General features: G+C 39.4%; 1 protein-coding gene across 1 annotated transcript in view; it reads right to left on the bottom strand.

Annotated features, from left to right (window-relative positions):
* Positions 1-3146: 3146 nt before the first annotated feature.
* Positions 3147-22901, bottom strand: part of LOC119734957 (NADPH:adrenodoxin oxidoreductase, mitochondrial-like) — an 85709-nt gene continuing 65954 nt past the window's right edge. Inside the window, exon 11 of the mRNA XM_038208613.1 lies at positions 3147-4504. Coding sequence (XP_038064541.1) covers positions 4374-4504 — 131 coding nt within the window. The 3' untranslated portion in view covers positions 3147-4373. The remainder of the gene's footprint in view (positions 4505-22901) is intronic.

The raw sequence follows: 22901 nt of genomic DNA on the forward strand, positions 1-22901 counted from the left end.
ACGCCTCGGGCATGGCCAGATAAAATCGGTATATACTGCCGCTATACACGGCTAAGGACAACACTGGGACAAGTTTGTTTTAATTATTTATTTATTCTATGTCTTTGGGATGATGAAAACAAGGGTTGCTCAAAAGGGCACACGCAATGTAGATCAGAAACTAAGAGAACTCGTTTATTTATTAAATTCCTAGTTTAACTGGAATCCACTCCGATGGGGCCCATTACAGAGAAGAGGGAACCCAGAAGAATGTTCTGAGGAAAATCCACACAATCCAATGGGGACTGAAAACCAAATCCACTTATTGGCCCAGTCAGGAATCGAACCCGGGTCACAGCGGTGGAAGCTACGGGCGAAGAAAGTACAACTACGCCAACTGAATCATACGGAGAACACAGTGAAGACATTCAGTTTTGAGATGTGGATGAAAACCCCGGAACTTAATCCAGGGGAAATCCACAGAATGACAATCCAATCCAAATCAGTCAAGACGGGATTCGAACTTCGGTCACAGGGGTGAAAGATGTGAGGAGTGTATTAAAGCGCCAATATGAAATTCAGAAAGATAGGTACGAAGTACGGCCATATTTGCGCAGTGTCTTTCACGGGGTACTTTCACCAACTCCATTTTCGGGGTACTGTTTAATTAAGCTTCATGTTTATGACATTCAATCACACCTGACCTTTATCCTGTCCACATCTGAACTGGACAACGTCACAAAGCAAATTCTCAGCATAGTGAGAGGAGAAAAAGATCATACCAAAAATTCGAGACACTCAAGAAAGTATTTGAAGGACTACTGACACTGGGAACACTGAAAAATCTTCTTCCTCTATCTTGCCAAACATTGTCCACACCATTTTCTTCACAGGTCAGCACGCATCACACATAATCTTGACGAAACTTGATGAATATATCCCTTCAAGACTCTGGGAGGCAATTGATAAATGAGGTGGGAGGCGGAAGTATAAGAACAGGTTAACCAGCTTACACCCACTCGTTGCAGTGATGAAAAACCACGCTATCAATACACGTCGGTGAATGACCTGCATGCACTCATCACGGGGTGAAGCCCGTTATGATTGAAGCACTGACAAATAGCCGATCGAGCATTGCAACTTTAATAAAATATATTGCTCAAAAAGCATTGACTAAAGTAATTGGCAAGGTGTGTATTTGAAGGAAAAAACTGTTCAAAGAGGAAACCACAATATGTATGGCAACACGGTCAGAAGGGAACTAGCAACGAATACTTGTACATAATAACCACTCTTATGTTTGAAGTTGAGCTTCCCTTGTCAGTCTTTGCTTACTTTCAAACAAAGAGATCAGATTTTTAATGTGGACACTCCTTGAAAGGGCTCAGATGCCATCCGTGGCCGTGGAACGACTCCTCTGTCAGAAGCAGATCAGATGGGTTGGCCCTGTGGTCCGAATGGAAGATGAAATATTACCCAGATCTGTTTTATATGGCCAACTCTATCCCATGGACCCAGGACGTAAGAAGACCACGTCTTCGATACAAGGACTGCATGAAGCGGCACCTGAAGACTGGCGGTCTAGATCTGAACACATGGGAGGTCACTGCCTCTGACAGATGTAATTGGCGTGGAGCTGCTAGACAGGCTTCTCGGGCTGCTAATGAGACCTTATACATAGGAGGAATAAGAGGCGCCAAACGGGGAGGGAAAATATCTTTGGAGTTAACTCCAGGTCTCTCCTTTAGATGTACCGTAACAATTGCAGATTTGCCACCACTCACAGCATTGGACTAATCTCCCACATGTGACGATACCGAAAGTCATATTCTACCTAGTGTGACCGCCATCATCATCATCATGATTTAATTGGTATGACATATTGTCTTTCAACTGTACATCAAAGAGGAAGCGAGTTCAATTTAGGGTAAAAGGACCTCAGTCTTACGCGACCATGCCATTGTACTGTCAAGCCACTATCACCAACATACGATCTTTGACATAATTTTGAAATATGTTCTGCTATGCACAATGTAACTAATTTTACATTTCCCCCGTCGTCATAGACGTCATTATAAAACAACATAGAGCAAGGTACATGTCAGTAGAGTTAATGTTTTGCCGGCATCTAGAAATAACGAGCCACCGGCATCAAAATACCGACTTCGGCATCAAAATAAGAGACCATCCATTATGATTCAACACACTAAACCTTTCAGAAAGCAACATTCGTATGTGAAAGTCCGGTTCCAGGCAAAATAGAAGTAAAACGGATTAAAACAAATGCAGCCACTTGATGTAGCAATTCGTCAATGTCAGACCTGGCGATTCAGGCTTTCCAGCAATATTTTATTTACAGGCAGCTGGGACAACAGTGTCACGGCAAGCAAACATACTTTAATACACCGAGTTTACCCTTGTGTCCAAAGGTGCGGTCTCAAGCACAAAAATGAAGGGAAGAAAAAGGAAAAAGAAAAGAAATAAATAACCCGAGTAAATATTTAAGGTGTTCCTCCCCTGTTGTAATAAAATGCAAATATTTTACTTCAATCTCGTTGTCAGACTTCAATTAAAATTCAATGCTAATATTTTATCTATGAAATCTGTACATGCATCATTAAACGTCACTGTTGTATATAATTTATTTACGTGTTATTGAAAATGTATGACTTTATTTGAGATTGTTGGCACACATATGCCTTTTTACTTACAATCCATCGCTAAAAACTGGTGTGAGTAATTTTGTGAATGATAAGATTTGATAAGTTTTAAATGTCAGAATGTTTTTTTTTTAGTGCAAACAGGTTAAGGAAAGGCTTATTACTGCCCAAAGCTTGATCATGGTCACTTACTTAACACAGGCTGCAGGCATGAAAGCAACGTATCAAGTTGTATGTAACAAATCGAAGTCTTCATTTGGTTTGATTGACTCAACTATACTGACATTTGAAACATAAGCCAAAGTCTACGTCCAAAGGGTTCAATATGTGGGAGTTTTGAAGATTTTCTACTCCGAAGTCTAGAAGTGGGGATAAGTGGAATGAAATGTGAGCTGAAGATTTTGTGTAAACAGGAAATATACATTGGATTTCCCCCCTCAGAAACAATCTGAAGTATTCTTATGAAACAAAGACCAAAAAGAAAAAGAAAAAAAAAAGTCATGACACTGTTTTGTATGAACCCTTTTTTAATTTATGTAATCCGAATTGCATTACAAAATATTGTTATTTTTTTTGACAACAATCAACATGATCATTTATTTATTCATCAAGTCTACTCGTGGTTTTCGTAAGTTATTGTACAGATTAAAACGTAAAATAAAAGAAAACAAAACAAATACTACTGTTATAAAACATAACAAAACATGAACAAAACAAAACAACACAAATAAGAATCTATTGTACACCACCCCAGCCAGTTAAATGTTTGTGTTGATAAGGTCTTTTCAGAGATGTTTAAATTCTATTCCATGGCTTTATAGAACCATTGGTTGTTTGCTCAATGCTGCAGTAACTGAACATAGGCCTAAGCTATGGGGATTTGGTTCAACTAGCCAACAACTGAGTTGTACAAATAGAGCATGCGCTAGATATACTATGATTTGTGGGTAAATGCAATTACTCCTTTCAATAAATAGTTCCATTGGGCTTCGCAAATGTAACTGTAGATATCGTTAGTCTTTGTGTGCCCCTAATGGATTAGATACACAAACATACTCTGGTCTCCATAGGCATGCAAGGCCTGTTCATTGTGCAGGAGGATGTGTGTTATGATTATGATTGATGAGGCAACACAAATGCTCCATGTACAATCCGTTAAAAGTTTGTGTTGCCAGAGTAGAGAGAATTCTATGACATTGGTTTTTGGTCACATCTGACGGAACACAACCCCTGTATCTTAAATAAGCAAAGCTTTCTAGCTTTTCACTGATACTACCTGAGAAAATAGTTCAATCCAAAAATGGATACCGAGGTATCCAGTTGGATTGTGGAAAAGTAACCAATTCAGATGCATGATCCTCAAGGAAAACTCCTTTAAACTCCTTTAAAAACCTGACTCTAATTATTTTGCACCAACTCTAACAACTGCAAATTCTGGGCCTATGTGGTCAAGACGTATCAGTCTTTTGAATGCAATCAACAGCTAAGCTGTCAAAGCTTAATTACGCAAGTACTTACGGTGTCATGACCCTTAATGAGGCAAAGGCAAGGGAGCTACTTAATGTGGACATTCTCAACAACGAACTTCGGAAAAACCTTCCGTTCTTTTCACTCAATTTGCCTCGGAGAGTCAATGTGTTAATAATGAACAGATAAATGTGGGTCATTCAGACCACAGCAGACACTGCTAGATTAAGACTAATGTACCTGCTTATCTTGGCCTATCCCTGTTCCCTATCTGAAAGCATAGTGGAGCATCTCTTCGATGGAAGTCAGCTTCTCCCGGGGTTTGCCGTTCTTTTCTCCTCTTACCTTCTCCTCCGCATCAATCTTGAGCCAATGAGAGTAAGATACTGGTCTGGAACCTGAAAGCACAGTGGGCAAAGTGACATGTCTTAGGATAAGCAAACTTAAAGTCAGGTCTTATTTAGTTATTTCTTTGTTTATTTATTTATGTCTTTCTGGTAATGAAACCAAGGATTCCTCAAAAGCGCCATATACACTGTAGCTCAAAAGAAGAAACCTGTGAGAAGAAGACAAGGAGCAGAAATAACAGTTTTAGAGGTGGGAGGAAAACCCCAGAAGAATATTCTGGGGAAACCCATGGAATCAGGTAGGGGCTGTACCCAATCCACTTGTGGACCAGGGCAGGAATCGAACCCATGTCGCAGCGGTCAAAGGCCAGGAAAGTAAGCACTGTGCCAACCTGACTCCCCTAAGGTCCTGGATCATGAGTCACAGGTACAAGTCAGTCACAAGTCATCCAGCCTCAAGTCAAGAGACAAGCTATTAGAGAGGAATGCGACAAAACTTCCTTTGCCATTCATCCCTGTCATTTGTGACTTTGCTTGACTTCAACTCTGAATGAACAGTGCAGCATCTCACTGATAAAGGCTGCCTTGAGTGGTATTTTGGGATGTTCAGGTGTACCGAACGACTTTGTTTTAGTTTTACTTTGTGAAATGCTTTGCTAGCCCCTGCCCTTCTTTGCAGGTTTTTTTCAGGTTTTACTGATTAAGCTTTCCTGAATTTGATAAAATCGAAAATCAATTTGAACTTGACGATATCTAAAGTAACTAATTGGTTAATGATTCATGAAATTCTTTTTCAACAAGGTGTACATTTTGTTCAACATTCATTGACTTCTATGTATGATGGGCCCTTTAACACGGCATAGTTAGAAGCATGGCACAGATTTTATCGTAGAGGTTGACGATATCACTTTCACACAATGCAGGTGATTTATGGAAACACAAGGTCCACAGACTTACGCACTTGATCTGATAGCATGAGGTATCTCATTGCTCTAAAAAATTAATCATAACGACTGAGTCTGTGTTTTAACATATCCATAGTCGGGGCTTTCTTAAACAAACCTCTGCTTAAGTAAACCGTTACAAAACATTGAAAACATTTCCTGTTTTTATCCAGTGAGAGATGTTTTACCACGTAACTCCCTAGGTATTTTAGCTACCTAAATCCACCTAAATCCACCCGAGTCACTGACTGTGCTGTAAACAACAAGGTACTGTGCACTGACCTGGGAAAAGGAGGCCGGTCTAGACAAGCTGCTTGAATGGATTCTTTTATATTAACTTGTTGTATTCCAAGTGCACTTTTTTCCTTTTTTGGGGGTTAAATATGGCACTTCCCTTTTAAACAGTGAATGGCAGTGCTATTAGATTTGTTTGACAACAATTGGGGTATGAATTAGCCCCAATCAAAGTAATTTTTAGTTGGGCTGTGCAGTCTGTATCCATCAAAATTCAGCAAAACCAGTTTAGATTTAAGAGGATTCAGAGCTGCAGGTGGAAGAGGTAAGTAATAAGCCAGTTCAGTAATGCTGCACATGGGCGTTGCGAGGGGGGGGGGGGGGCAAGGGGGGCACTTGCCCCCCCCCCCCCCCCCCCTGGAAAAGCACAAAAAAAGAAGAAAGAAAAAAAAGGAAGAAAAAAAAAGAAAAGAAAAGAAAAGGAAAAGAGGCGCGAAGACAAAGTGGTGTAAATTTAATGAGTTGGGGGGGGGGGCAAAATGTCCCTGCCCCCCTCTAAAACTGATAAATCGAGAATGTGTTGAGAAATACAAGCATTTTTTGGCAAAAAAATGTTTGCCCCCCTCTAGAAAAAATCCTGGCGACGCCCATGATGCTGCGCATGCGCAAAATGATATAGGTCACAGGTCATTCAGGATAATCAAACACTCATTGAAGTCACATGAACGCACAGGGAGACGTCGCAAGACGCACACACGTTAATTACGGGCAGCATTGGCGTTTGCGTAACATCGCGTCAGCGATTTGATCCCGAATGACTACTTCATTGAGATAACAAACTGGATTATTTATTGTTATCATTTTCTGCAGCTTGAACCATAGCTCCTTGTCTACTGAACTGAAAGAAGAAAAACAACCGACTAGGCTTGATCAATTTCTATTCCTTACCCTTTATATAAAATCAAAATATTGTCACAATTGAAGCAATAACTGTATTTGGCGACGCAAATCCTGCCTCATTGGCAGTGCATCATGGGACAGAGTCAACATCTGTTTGTTGACACTGCCGGATACTTTTGAGTGGACATGGACCATGGTAGTTTTATATATTTCATTTATGCATGCTTTTATTAGGAAATTTATGATTTGAATATAAATTTTTATGCAGGAAGGTTTTTTATTGCATAAACGGGTCCTTGTGTGTATGATACGGCCCATAAACAATGATGTATGCTTGGTTATCTGTAGGAGAAAATATGCAGGAAGTCGACCTTGAAAATAAAGGCACTTGTAAATCAGTAGGGCTCTAGCTGCACTTTCTGGAAATTTTAATTAAAATTCAGAGATTTCAATAGTATATTATTCAACCGCTGTGGCTATTTTTTTTACTAACAGTGTACCAGTCGAAAAAAGAGAGTAAAATGCTAGTCATGAAGGAAAATGTACAACCTTCCGCTCCAAGTCCAATGTCAAGATTAATTTTCCAATGATCAATACTTAGGTGAGCAATACACACTTTGGCGTGAAGGTTGGGATCATATTCATTCACAAAATAACCTTCATCTATTTTCAGGTGGCTTGATTAATCAATACTTGTGTAACTCCCAAAGGCCACGTTGGATATAGACCTTAATTGAGGCCGAGGTTACGGTAAACTGCTATGCGCTGAAGACAAAAGGTAATATCATTTAATACTTAAGCTATTGAGCGAGTGTTACTTGCAACCAAGATAACCTTCCCTCTAAGAAAAAAAAATGGATATTTCAAAATCACATAACTGATTACCAGGTGTATTAAATTAAGGCAAAATAAATCGAGTTATCAGTTTAGCTATTAAAGGAAAAATGAATAGGAAGGCAAAGGCCTTAAATTTTCAAAATGGCCTCCAAGATCATTTTCCGAGTTCACTGTTGCTATAGCCTCTCCAGCCATCATTATTCCCCCCTTCATAAAAAAAACCCACCAACTTTCCTGGCTGAATGTAAATTTGCAATTTAGATGAATTCTTTTTCTCATTTATACAATTTTCAATTTTCAACCCTGACCCTCAGATATTTCAAAATCAACAAGAAGGGTTAGGAGGATTTCCCAAGATTAAGCAAAGTACAAGCATGTGTGGAGCCTAGGTACAGTTACTTGTGGTATTAGGTTTCTCTGCAGACAGTGTAGAGTGAAACATTTCAGGAGCCAGGTGTTTCCTCGCAAAAAATGTCAAAAAGAGTGTGTTAACTGAGGCAATTTATTTCAAAAGAAGTTATAGATTGATTTATTCATTCCATTTCTTTACCCAAGGGATGCCCAGTTAAAAACTGGTTTCCATTGGGGCCCTGCATACATGTACATACTAAATTATTAAAATGATGTTCAGTACAGTTAAACTCATAAGGAAAAGTACAGTACTGGGTAGAGATACTTGCCCCAATTTTACTGATAATAAGGTGGCAAAAAGGTGATGCATTATACATCATGAAGTCTGCATTTTTTATAGCTGTATATGCAAAAGAGAACACAAATAATGCATTCCCTTTCCTCTTTGATGTTTCCTCCACTGCCTCTAGGCATACCGAGAGGAAACCTTCATGCCATCAATGCCAAGAGAATCTGTTTTAAAATTCATGTTTGCAGGTTATCAATCACTTAACAGAATTCATAGAGGCAAAGAATGGAGCATTTGAGGTGTTGGGTGACAGGGCCAGAGTGTAAGATAGACCCTGAGGTGTCAGGGATCGTTCCTGTTCACACTTGAGGGGATGGCATTAGTTTTCATACATTGCGTCTCTATTTTCATATTACAACAAATAGATCAAGTGTACGTGTTCTCAACTAAAATCTCGGTGGGAGGGGGAGGGGGGAAGGGGAGGGGGCTCAAGTGGCTTATGGAAATGCTACGAGTTTGTAATTTGTGAGGACTTGATTTTTAGATATATTTGGAAAAATTTCCGGAAAGTTCCACTGCTGCCAAACTCTTTTTCATTTTAGTTTACAGTGAGCAGGGGAATCAATTCATACTATCATTGATATTTTTTGTGTGGTGTACAAGTAAATATCATGATTACTCTAGCAGGAAAAAAAACGGGGACTCTGAGATAAAAAAAAATGCCATGCACAAGCATTTACACTTACCCGCAGACAATGAGGCTAAACGAGCAAAAATCAACTTCTCTGAAATGTATTTCTCAGGCTAAGGAGTCTGGAGTCATGATATGAGCAGTCTTGTATTGCAAACTCTGTGTCAATAACACTCCCAGTGAACACTTTGTACATCTCGATCTACACATTCCCATCTGAGGAACTGTATGTACACATGCATTAGATGGACACCGATACAGGCAATTGGAAAAAAATCAGTCCCAGAATCTCTGCTGTGCACTTTTTATCGGTGCGAACTGCTGCTACTAATCAATAATTGCAATTGGAGTCAAAAAGTACAGCCACTGCTCTCTCTGGGATAGACATTTTTTGTGCGAAGGCCTTAATTTGCACAGGGCTTGACTTGCTCAAGGCTGAAGACTCATCCGTTCTACCTGATGCGGAACATTCAATGAGAGGGGGGCACGAAAGCATGCTTACATGTACCAGTTCAATAAAGCCAGAAATAATGTTGATGCACATTAGGAGTTGGTTCATTTTAAGGCTGACTGCCCTCACCCATTCCAATTTGTCATAGCGCAACATGTTTCCCACTGCCAATTTGCACAAGTGGAACACATTTACATGTACGGTAGATTCAATTTACATTCCAGTTCACATGTAGTAGTACATGTGTGACGGGTTAAAATATACCCCCCTTAATTTTCATTAGTTCCTTTATGTAGTAGTTCCTTTAATCTGTTATAGTTCCTTTAATCTGTATTAGTTCCTTTAAACATGATTACATAACAAATATCGCTCCGCCACCTACCGTAAAATAGTTCAACTAGATCCGGCAACCTTCCCGCCACGCCACATTCAAACACTGATTCGATCGAAAACATCACCCTGTTTTACTCTCTCACAGGTAATTTATATTTTGCTTATTTTATTCTCATCTTTATAATTATCTCCATTGATATGCATTCTTACTTTTATTATCAACTTACCTTTTACTTGTACATTCATTATCTTGCATTTATATTTAACATTTGTGGCATTTACTGTAATTTTTGGAACAATGATTTGGCTGCAAGATGGCAGCCAATGCCGATTGTCTGGCGCGAATCGTTTTTTTGGTTAAATTATTGCAGTTCATTCGTGATTTAGCCATGTCTTATTATTTACATTGAAGTTGCATTTATTTGATTGGATAATTTAGTAGATTGTTAGGTTTATCTTTACATGTACATTTGGTTTGGATTTTTAACTGTTTATTTAAATAATTGTTAGCCACATTCAAACACTGATTCGACCGAGTAACATCACCCTGTTTTACTCTCTCACAGAATAAAGAACCAACGTCAAAGTGAACTGGCCGTATTCCAAGTGTCCCTATTTTCGACGTCGATTCCCGGTGTCACACATGTATGAAGTGGCGTCCACAATACCCGAGACAGTTTACCAATTCCTATTGGTCTAGAGCCTCTCAAGTGGCTGGTTTTAAACCGCCGGTAAAACACCGCTGCGTTCCGCGCCACACATGCGCACGTCAAGGAGATTTTTAGCACTACGCCCGCAGGGTACATACCGTAGACATGGCCACAGCAGTGTTTTACAAAACATGAAGTAAAATTATTGAACAAAAGGGATTTTTGAATGGGAATAAAATGTGCTTGGCTGGTATTAAACAAGTACGGTAGGGTTAATATCTGCTATAGAGGCCTGGATGCGGATAATGACACCCCCCCCCTCTTCGGCTACGGCCATTATCCCCATCCAGGCCCCTAGCTGGTTTGAAACGTACTTGTTTAAAAACCCGGCCAAGCACATATTTACTCCCTTATTTTTTGATGTGTATCTCAACTTAAGTAATGAAAAGCTGCTGCAATCTGATTACCAATTGGTGTAAACTACATAATAAACAAGTTGACAGGATCCTAATGCCTTGATTTTAGATTTTTTTTCTGCGAGGTAAAATGTCTCCAAGCAATTTTACCTTTTCAGAAAGATTCTGCAACATCTCATTGTGATTGACTGCTTGTTGATAATGATACATTCTCAATGTACATTTGTACTCAACAAAATCCTTTCCTTCAGGTACATGTATTTGAAACATTCCTGCGAGACTGAAAGTGCACTGACATTTTGTTTTAAACGATACCTCGCTAAATCCTGATGGATGACTTGAAAATGCCTGTTGACATTCAGTAAACGCAAAAGAAACAATGCGTCGTTTAAGATACAAGAGCACAAAGTGCTTGCTCCTAACAAACGATGATGCGGTCCGTTTCAATTAGACGAAGGGTGTTTGCGAAACCTCGGTTCCATCTCAGGTTTCATCTTTATTTGTGGCTTCAACCCCATTCAGAATATCCAAGTAAGTCTGTCATGAGCCAACATGGTTCATCAGGCCAGCATTTACCTCCCGTTTTTATGGAATGAAATGACAGGGAATATTTCCATATTCCCCTAGATGAGATGCTAGTCCATTGCTGGTTACTCCCCCAGCTTATGCCGGTACCCATTTATCACTACTCCTTGATGGAGAGAGACGAGTTAAGGTGAAGTGGCTTGCCCAAGGACACAACACATTGCCAGCAGCAGGATTGGAACCTCTGACCCTTTTATCATGGATTGCAAGCCCTTATGACAAACCCCAAACCATGACACTTCCGGACCGTTAATGTCAAAACAAGATAGAACTTTTCTAAACCTTTGCCTAAAATACAAGGATTAATGTTCATTTATACATGTATACCAAACGTGGCTACACATACATGTGCATTGATTAGACTTCATATATCATTACTGACTTAATTAATTCATTTTCCCCCTATATTTTAATGTATAATTGCTGAGCTATTGCTTTTTATTTATATTTGCAGCCTTGGAATAATAATTTATCTCCGGTTTCTGGAAAGATTAGGATTGAGGTATAGCTTGCTTCATATAGATGTATTTTAAAAGTGCAAGTTTTCTTTCCATTTTTTAAGAGTTTGATTTTGTGTATATTACTTTGTGATTCCGTTAGAAAAGTTTTAATGCAGTTTATAATTGTAAATTACACAACAATTTGGCATCTCACTTGACCATGACAGTAATTAAACAAACCAACAATTATGGACATAAAAAACTTTCTATTCCTCCTGGGTGGAAAGTCCATCGCAAGGTAATTGGCGTAAATTACTACGTGTACCAAGCTAAGCAATTGCCAAGTCCAATTAAAAGTTGTAATTGGAGAGAAGCAAGTAAGGTTCAAGTGTCTTGCCCAAGGGCACAACATATTGCCAGCAGCTGGATTCGAACCTTTGACCATCTGATCAGGAGTCACAAAGTCTTACCACTAGACAACCTCACAATGTACATACACTGCCTACATGTTTGTAAATAAAGCCTCAACATTTACATTGGAGATACAAGTAATTGACATGTTCATTATCAAAGACATCAATCAGCACAGATCTTGAAAAGATGTAAAAACACCAAAAATTCAGACATCAGTCACAAACGTAATCACTGAAAGATGGAAGTGTGTGGATTTAGCTCACAGGATTAATAAACACTGTGTGAAGTCTTGAATGTTCATTGCATTTACCCTTCAGAGATACTCTGTCGGGAATAATTTTGCAGTCAACTCTTCAATGTGTAAGTGAGACACTGTGAAACAAGGTCTAAACTGCTAGACCACTCACACTGTAAATCATTATTCCCAGCATGTTGCTGGGTGATCAATAATGGTAGTTTCAGAAACACCACACTGGGTAAACAAGTCATCGATGGCTCCGAGGGAAAAAAAAAGGAAAGAATTTTTTTTTTTTATCAAAAACACTTTGACTGCTGTCAGCATGGAGTATGACAACTCAACTCTCTCATTTTCTGTTGGATAATGACATACGGACAAGTGGTTTCACAAGGAAAGGTCCGAGTTCAAATATCAGATCATGTGCGAGTTCGACCATTTGCACAACCTGTTCACCACAAAGCATATTCAAACAAGTTATAAATCCATTCAGCTTCATTTTTTTTTTCCTGAGTCATTTTTTTTTAAACACTGTGATATCAGCATTGATCTGTTTGGATTGATTTTTTTTGGACTGTACAGTGACTGCGAGTGGGAGACTGAGGTTTGCCACATGTGACACCCAGTGGCACGGGCAGGACTCTGTGCAACACCGCCTGGCCGTACTTGAAAACGTTTGAAGAGTATGAATATTGGTAGGAATAATTGATTTCATGGTCGGGCTGTGAAGCTTAACAGTAGATAAATATGAATCACATGAACTTGGAAGCCTGAGTCAGGATGACGTTCTAGTTTGTTTAATGATCAACAGAACTGTTGCTGTGGACAGAAAAGTTGTTTAAAGGGAATATACATCATTTGCTTTTACTGTAATTTTCAGAAATGGATGGAATTGGGGGGTTGGAAATATATAGCAAATATAGTTACACTGACTTTTTTGAGGTTTTGGGTTCGAAAATGCTATAAAAACCAAGAAAAACAATCATTTTCCTGTAGTCTGGTTCCCTGACTCCATTTAAGAAGAAACAGAGCAGTTTACATACATTGGGGAATTGTAAGGTCAGGGAACCAGTCTAGCTGGCTCGTACCCGTTTATAGGTTTGTAATCGATTGCAAACAAGTGCGATGGTCAATTGGGGCCAGTATTTGAAAAAAAAAGCCAGTTTTTTCCAACGCTGATCGGCCGATCAGCGTTGGAAATTGATACAAAAATACCACTTTTCTTGAAAATGACAGTATACCAGGTGCCATGATTTTACAGGATGCTTTACACTGTCATTCACTAACAGTCCAGCAAGGTAATTCAAAATGATTTGGTAGTTTTATTTTTTGATGTTTGCAAATGTCGTATTTTCCCTTTAATTTCATAACTCTGTCTGGTTATGAAAATAATCTAGGGTTCCTCTGATCTGAGGCGCTGTACGTCAGACCTTTGCAAAATACGATGTGATGCTCCAAAGTTTCTCAATCCTGAATTTCTGGTCACATGTGGCAACTCACTGCTCTTCCTCTGCGACAAGTCCGTACAAAAACTGAACAAGATAAAACAAAATAGCACTTGCACCTCTCGTACACCTGCATTTCATCATTAGCACATTATCAAATGATCATTCCCCAAGTATAAACTACAGTTCCACTTCATTTAAACAGTATTAAATCTTACAGCACATTTAGCACGTTCATGTTCAAAGGTCTGCTTATAATTAATGACACCAAACCCAGCCGACGACAGACTAGCAAGTCTAGAGAGTTCCAAATCTTACCAGCTCTGGATTCTGTTTCTCTCAGATCTAATGTACAACTTCATCCCATCCACAAAGCCCTTAATTAAACTGTGAATTGACAGACAGGAAAATGGGACGAAGGAATTTTTTTAAATGCTTGGTCCCTGTGGTATACTGTTCAAAAGGACGACAGGAATTTCAATCGCTCAATTCAAAATACCTAGTGTCATCCTACTAGCTGGATCTGTATGATTTATACTTGATGTGAATGTCAAGCAAACTCATTATTGGATTACCAATGTTTTCAACTGTGGTAAATTTAGATTAAAGTGTAAATTCTCACCTCGACCTCACAAGTTACAGCTTACCTTTTTCAGAGTATGATCTACCTCTGACAATTGAATGTTTAAACTTTAAATGGTTTGAAACTTAAATATGCTAAATACTTTTGAACAAAATCCTCACAGTGGAATTGCTTTTGACCATTCTTACTGAAATCCCTGGACTTATTCACCAAAAAATTGACATCCCCATGATCATACAGTTATAAAAAGTGGGGGAAAAACAGTTAAATCACGGTAACTGGAACACTTTCAAAGGCTGTAGTGCTGTTGAGAAACTCTATATTTAGGTGTTGATAATTCTCGGGAAATTACCACAGATTCTTCACTAGACTCAACACCTTCAGAGAATCAAGGGACAGCAACTCAAAACCTGAAAAAAAATAATCACTGAGTTTGCAAAAGAGACTACTGTTACAAGGAGCAAGGGTTCCATTCCATCTGATACTTGACAAGCTTGTCATCAATCTCTGGGCCATGGCCTCAAAATGTAACACCTTGCAAGGCCAAGAGGCCAGGCTACAGTTACACCTATATGGAGTACGTGTCAGGGAGATAGTGCTGAAATCTTATGATGAAAGACAGTATTAACACATGATGTACAGTGAATCCAAGATGTCAAAACCAAGCTATTGACTTCACACCTGTATGTACATACATGTACATGTAGGTGGGCATATTGTGGGCATAACACAAACCTATAAAACATCTAAAAGCGTCTGAAACACTCTACAACACAAACCTATAAAACAGGCCTTGGGAAATGTTACGATTCTTGGGATCATCTCCCACAGTTTTCCTATTGGATCATTTAGGATGCCTTTTGGCCTTTATTCTTGTTCTCTAAGATACAAGGAGCACATATAGATCCTAGAGAATGTAGTTACAAACCAACAGGAAACTATTGACGAACCTACATACAGAACATGTAGTCTAATCGCCGCTTGCATACATTACAAGCATCAGTGCACAGATTCGGCGATTATTTATGCAAAACAAGACTGCGTCTTGACCTCACAATTCTGACCATTCAGCGGGCATCTTCTATTGGGTCTTCCATTGTTGTTTTACAAAAACAGGGAAGCCAAATTGACCAATCAACAGCTTAGTCCACACTTCTGATCGAAGAGACGTCACACTCTAAAGTCAACTCTGATTGGCTGGCATATGTGGGGTTGCACAAAATGTGCATGCTAGGATATATCAGACGTTCATTCATGTGGCTCTACACACGTGACTGTCTGATCCTCAGACTAACAGTTATATGTACATGTATACTGTATATATTCCTCATCACCTTCAGATACCTATTGGAATTAGGATTCTTATAGGCCTGTACAGGACCTTCATATGACATACATGTATCTTACATGATACTATCCAATGTAGTGGCAAACCTGTATTTACATGTATAGGAAACCTATAATATAGGGTTCTTATAGGTTAGTCATCATCTCCACAGGTTCCTATATGTTCCTTAATAGAATTCCCTGTGAGAAGATTGATAACTGCATGTACATGTAGAACTACCTTTAGTAAATCTAATCTGATCCAGTAAAATTAGATTTGGTGACATACAGACAATAAACCTAGAACATCTACCAGTGATTCTTGTGGTGCTTCTTTGCAATAAGGAAGAATTGAACAAATCAAGAGCAAAAAAAAAAAACCTAGAAGAAAACAAAATGGATAGACTTTGCATTCAAGTCATGAACATGTCATGATCATAAGCCAGTCTAAAGATCGCCTCGTCATTTGAAATGCAAATTTTACTCAAAAACAAACCTCTTGAGTAAATGAAAAAAAAAAGATCTTGTGTAGACGTGCAATATCGCAGTCGGTCTTGCAAATCATGGAAAATCTTCCCTGTCCAGTGCATGAGATCTAGACAGCGCTCATCAGCACACTGCAGACACCCAGCTGAACTAATAGAACCCCTGGATTCTTTGTGCTAAATTACTCTGACTTATTTTCCACCTTATTTCAGGAGAGGCAGCATCCCTCTGCCTCCAATTTCCGGGAGGGTCAGGTTTTTGGAATGTATTTAAAAAAAAAGATACAATGGCAAAGTAACCAAAAAAGGTAGAGGACGGAGAGTAGAGTAGAAAGGGCAGGAAAATTAGCAGCAGTTTACAGTGGAGCACCCGCGATGAATACGGTCATTTGCAAGCAGGTGGTGCAAGTCATTACTGGTACCTCTGCCAGATCGTTATTTCTTGGTGGCGTCTTGGAGAAGGTGTGAGCGTCTGAAATGGAGCGTCAATTTCTGGTGATGGTCGGATGGTCTAGCGGGCCGGAGACTACTCGGTAGCCAAGATGAGACAGGTGGTCTGTACTTTTCTCAAACACGGATGCTGCCAACCTAAAAATGTGCACGATTTGAGGAGCCGGGTGCGAATTAATCACAGTTAAGCTGTCACTTGTGCAACAATCTCAACTAGATTCTTATGTGCTGGCCGGGGTTATGTCCGGGACAGGTGAAAATCTGACAGGACTAGAAAGGTCGGATACATTCATTCAGAACACCATTCTACGAGCATGACCAGAGAATGAAAGAGACAATTTTCCAACAAAGGTCTTGATTACAATGGAGGCATTTACACATTTGAACCCACGAATATTTCAAGAAAATTCAACACTTGTTTGTTGAACTGGATATTAAAATAGGTTATTTGTATGGTGTACATATGTACATGTATGTTATGAAAACTTCTTCTCTAAGTGATCCCTGATTGCGAATTCCTAGGATGGCAGCATTGGTAATAATTTGCTATTAAACATCAGTAGAAATGGCGTGATACCTGCCACATACTGTACGTACATGTACATACAGGTTTCTGGTTTCTGCCCTGTGCTTCATAAAACTCGAACAAATAGGGAGACAGGAACAAATATAAGTCTTCACAATTCTCTATTTTCAATCAGACACAAACTTAGCCTGCAAAGAGTGGAGATTCACAAATTAATAAACTTACTTTAATGTGTTTAACCGTAATGTCAACACTGCACCAATGACATCAAAAGATTGAAAAGAATGCTGCAGATCGTACTGCCCCCAAAACTGAGAACTGCCGTCACCACTGGTGAATAATCTTTACATGACTGAAATGCCTCAGAAGTAGGTGAAACTTAACAGAGAACTTAACTGCACACAAATTCAGTCACGGACAATTACAATCCAGCCCCAGGCAGGCTAAATACTCAAAGACCGGCTTAACACCTACATTGCTTCATCACAATGGTTTATTTTTTCTTTCTAAATTGAACACCGACTGCATGCGCAACCACTAAGACCAGCTTAAGTACAAAGTCTCCTCTGAGACCAGTTACTGCAATTTACCTGAAAAAAAAAGAAGTAAATGATAAGAGACTTGAAGGTTTGCATGATGGACATGAACAAAGCATGGAAGGTTCATGGTAACACCATGTGAATATTCTCTACTTTGAGTTGTGTGGTGCTGAGAAGAACTCAACGTTTCAAACAGTGTACTCTGTTCGCCATCAGGAGACTGCCGGACTCTTGGGGTATGGTACTAAGTAGCGGAGGCTTGGATTCAGCAACAAGGGGATTTTAGTTCGTTGGACTGTTAAGGTGGGAAATTCTGGAAAAGGATGATAAGTTGCTGGGTAGGATCCTGAAGAGCACTGTGTGTGCTCACTGAAGCATGTCAGATGGATGGGGTACAGCTGGGATGAACATTAAAAAAAATACAAAAAACAACGAGCACTGTTTCTATACAATACATGTTTGTACAAGCTTTTTTGTTGAGTTTTATAATAGCAGACCTTTTAGGTTTGGGATGAATTAGGACCTACTTTCAAAGGCAAGAATTGAGACTTAGTGTCCAAAAGCTGAGACTTGAATCATGACTTGGAGACTTGCTCATTAGATACAAGACTTGAAATGAGACTTACCACAAAGGACTTGATGAGATTGATAAAAACCTCTCAAAAACTTGTAATTTTGACATGAGATTTTCTTTTAAAAGACTTCTAACTTCATTTGAAACTTGCTTTGAAAGACTTGAGACAAGTTGCTTGAGATATGGACCAGGGACTTGTTCTCAGGAACGGGAATCAGTCGTCTGTTATTTGACAACCCATTCCAGAATTTTCCATCTTCATCCTTCACGAAACTGATCGCTGCCCTAACTTTCCAAATTGAATTCTCAAATATTCTTTTAAATTCTTCACAGAGCCGGGATATGCAATCATCCAGAACCCACCTGCGCCCTATGCCTCTAATAAAGGTGGGTCTTTGACACTTAATTTCGCTGCAAGAAAGAGGACACCTTTTGACGTATAAGGTTATCAGATGAGCAAGACCCTCGCCGGGGAAACGGGAACAAGCTCCCCCCCTAAACCACTGGCCTAATTGGCTGCAATCAGGAAATTGGACAATATTTTCTCAGGTGTTGACAATGTACTAAATTAGCCTGGACGCCAACGAAGGTTGATAATACAAAGTGCCCACAGGAAGACTTGCATAAGGTACAGAAGGGGGGGGGGGGGTGAACTGAAGCCCCTGGAATTAGAGGTGATAAATCACGTGGAAGAAGTCAACGAGAAAAAGATTAGTTTAGCTGAAAAAAGTATGAGTTCAGTACATTCAATCTTTGGGTATAGTGGGTGCTTGTCAGTTTCAAATGAATCTGAAGGTTGGCCGATAGGCACAGACTTATAGAGTGTGGATTTACTGCCAGTACATGTAGATGAGACTCACAATGTGTGCCACAGAGCATTTGGCTGAAAGAGACCACTTTTTCTCAGGGTCAGTCAGTCACAGTCAGTCAGGAGTCCAGTTATAGGGATGAATAATGACAAAGATTGCCTTTGACACAGTACGTTTGAAAAGTTTGTCTCTTGAGTTGTGATCGGATGACTAGTGACTGACTTGAGGACTGTGCAACCCGCTCTTTGATTTCAACTCCATGGTCGACTGCCCGCATTTATTAATCCATAGGCCTACTTCACGGTTCACAATACCAACATCTACTCACACACAAACTTCTCCGACCAAAATTGCAAGCATCCCAATGCCAAGAAAACTACTGTGTCTTTATAATCGTGTAAGAAACTAACAGTATTTGACAATGTCTACAATGACCTTCCCGCTATGCCTGTAAAGCGGGTGATTTGCGGGCAAGGCGGCGACAGGCGGCGAAGGCGCCTGCCCCGCGTAGCGGGTGAGGTGAAGCATTTTGAATATAGAATCCCTGCAGGTGGCAGAATTCACAGCCAAACTAATGTATCAAGCAACACTTTTTGTCTTAATGGCTTATGATTTCTTGCAGCTGATCCTGGTGTGCATAAATCTGCATCTAATTAAGGTATGCCAAAGCATAAGTTAACATAAAATACTAAAATATGCACTTTTAACAAGCTGTCACATGTCACGTGATGACGTCATCGTTACGTCACTCAGATTTTCATCTATAACACATCCCAGTTTAGGTACAAATATACATACTAAGTTTCAACCCAATCAAACCTGTAGTTATGGAGATATAGGCCTTTAAAATATGCACCTATATTGTGACGTCACGGGTCTCGTCGTGATGACGTCAATGTTTGGCACACATCTTCAGGTGCTGGTCTAAGTCTGTACCAAGTATAAACGCAATCGGATTGATTTTTGGTGCCAGAGTGCCGGGAACAAAGAAATGACTGAAAAAAAAAAGAAAGAAAGAAAAAAAATCTTAACGATGCCGAAACAGCCAAAAAAAAAAAACTAGAAAAATTGATTCTGTTGTACCCAAGTGTATCAAAATACCAAATGGCGTGGGAAATGCAATCAAATATTGCACCTTCCAAAACAAGACTCCTACGGTATACGTCAAGGATTTCCAATCTCAAGATTTTTGTTACTCCGAAAGGAACCTGAGAAAAGCAATCTCTACAAAGTGACATTCAGCGGCCACCTCTGCCCTTTAGACTGATTAGATTTTTTTCTCTTTCTGAAAAATACAACCACCACCAATGATATCCACTTTTTTCATGTTTTATTAACTTTTTATGTAAACAGGATAAGGCGTTTCTGGAGAGCTAGAGGATTGGCTGCTAAAACATAGAAGTAAAAACCCAAATGAAAGAAATAGAGCACTCCAAGTTTGAATACGATTATCCGTCCCTGGCTGTTGATTCCATGGGATTTCCCTGGAACATTGTTCTGTTGTTTTTCTCCTACCTCTAAAGGCCTTTTCACACCAGAGCCTCTTAACCAAGGTTGAATTCAACCCTGGCCGGACCTAGTGCAGGGTGGAGTTTTTGAGTTTTCCACCCCGCATTCACCCCTGTGTCGTTTCACACTTGTTTCATGTATCTCAACCCTGGTCTGCAGCAGGATAGAGTTCTACCCGGGGCGAAATCAATCTCAAGCTTGACGCAGGGTTGTCGTGGGGTTGAAAATTTAGAAAAGTGTGAAATGCCACGATTCCAACCCTGCATCAACCCCGAGATTTGTCTTGTGTGCAAGCCTTAAAACTAAACATTTCTCCAATGTCTTCTCTCTACAGGTTTCTGCAGGCTTGTGAAGCTACATGTGCAGTGCCATGGGCACTTTAGAGGAATCCTTGGGATCACGACCAGAAATGAATACTACTGTACATGTACAAAATAATACTCATGTTGTCAACGTTTTGACTGAGTAAATATCTGTCCAAAACCGAGATATTAATTTGAAATTTCTGGATATTCTAAAATTTTATGATAGTCCACATGATTGCCAAATTTTGAGACACAAAATTGCATCGTTTGTTTCAATTGCGCTAATTACACAAAGTAATTAATGTGCGACAGACTCAGTTTTTTTGTTTTAAGGAAGTGACAAATCTGTTTTCCTCACTTAATCTCATTAATTTTACACGAGTGCTATAGTTTTTTGATGAAGTGACGAATATCTTTGGTAATGAATGTTTATCAATTAAACATGATTTCATGAAATTATTCTTTGGCTATATACATGTAACTACTGGGCTATCTTGTTAGAGAAATGTATGCGAAAACGCAATATGAAAAATTGATCAACTTCAAATACGATTGTCTCAAAACTCAGTTTTGTAACAGCTGCGTGCGCAGATTTCATCAAAATGACTACGATGTGTAGCTACCTATCTTTAAGGTTACTGCCTTTGTTACTGTGGTATTTTTGAGACTCATCAATCTGACATTCAGGCTCATCGGCATCCTGACAATATTACCGCTCTTGTGCCAGGTTAGTTTGCCCGTTTTGTTATTGAGATGGAGTGGCTTCTCAAATTCACACCTTGAGGGTTCCAGTATACTTGAAATTGATCTTGTTCATTGTCACTATAGGCCCTACACACAATTTTTTTTACTTGAATCTGCCTCAATGCTGGATGGTCCAGGACTTCATACAAAGAAAGTGATTCATTGTGAAAGTTCAAGATTAAAATATCGGATCACTGGTGACAGAAAACCCATCAGTCGTTGCCATTTTGTTAACTTAGCTAACTAAGCTTATCAATTGCAACTGTTTAACTTTCTTCTTCTTGTGCTATTGGATACAAGTTTTAAAGCTTAAATACTGCATACGTGTACACAAGTACATGCGTACATGTACAGTACATTGTTGTCAGTGCTATTTGACAATGTTTGATACAAGTTTGTAAAGTTAAACACTGCATACATTAGGCAAACTGTACTTTCTGTTTTGGGTGTGGTAACCTCAATCTGAATTGATATTGCTTATTTTGTAAGAGACATTGAATGAGAAATTAGCTACAATTTTATGAAGTGAGTTTCACATTTTTAATATGGAGCCACTTATACCACTTGTTTTAATGCATATCAATTTAATGAAACCTTGAATATTTATGAAAATTAAACAAAAGAGAAATGTTTATTATTTTTGTTTAAAAATATTGTGTTTCCTTTCATTCTTTTTTTTTACCACAGAGAAATCCATCAAAATGAAATTTCTCGGCAGAGCATGAGATACCGGCTCGAAGGCACATAGGAAGATCGCTGTCATACTGCGTAAAGCATCCAAGCGTAACAAGAAACATTTCCAATTACGAGCCCCAATTAAATCTACGGGGCACGGCACACAGCTTGCGGAAACAGCGCACGGATAATTTACAAGGCCATTAACTGGACACAAAGTTAAAGGCTATTTGCTGGACACACGACGGATCACAGAAGACAAGTTGACCTGATTTAATGCATATTGCCTTGTCAAATCTTTCTTGGGGATCTGCATTGGTTTGCATTATTAAAAGCTCATGAATCACAGAAACGCATATTAAACGCATTCCTCCGGGAAATTACAATCATCATCATCAGGGCTACACCTGAGCAAAGAGCTTTTAAAATGAATGTATTAATGCCGAAGGACGGTGGTTCCAATGTGTTAATGACCGGAGGTTAATCTTTCTGTTGCTTCTACACAAAGCCCTTTGCGAGGAGCAAGTTGGGGCACAAAGTGTCAGTATATAGTTTGACTCACTTCCCTTGAATGAAGGATGTTTGGACTACTGTTGTCGACTCTTTGAAACAGGACCACAGGGCATGGTTGCATCTGGGCCTGGGCGAGAAGTGGATTTTTCTACTCGACTACTCGCAGAGAAATAACTCGCAAGTACTCAAATACTC

This window comes from Patiria miniata, unplaced genomic scaffold (genome assembly GCF_015706575.1).
Source record: "Patiria miniata isolate m_02_andy unplaced genomic scaffold, ASM1570657v1 HiC_scaffold_28, whole genome shotgun sequence".
Taxonomy (NCBI): domain Eukaryota; kingdom Metazoa; phylum Echinodermata; class Asteroidea; order Valvatida; family Asterinidae; genus Patiria; species Patiria miniata.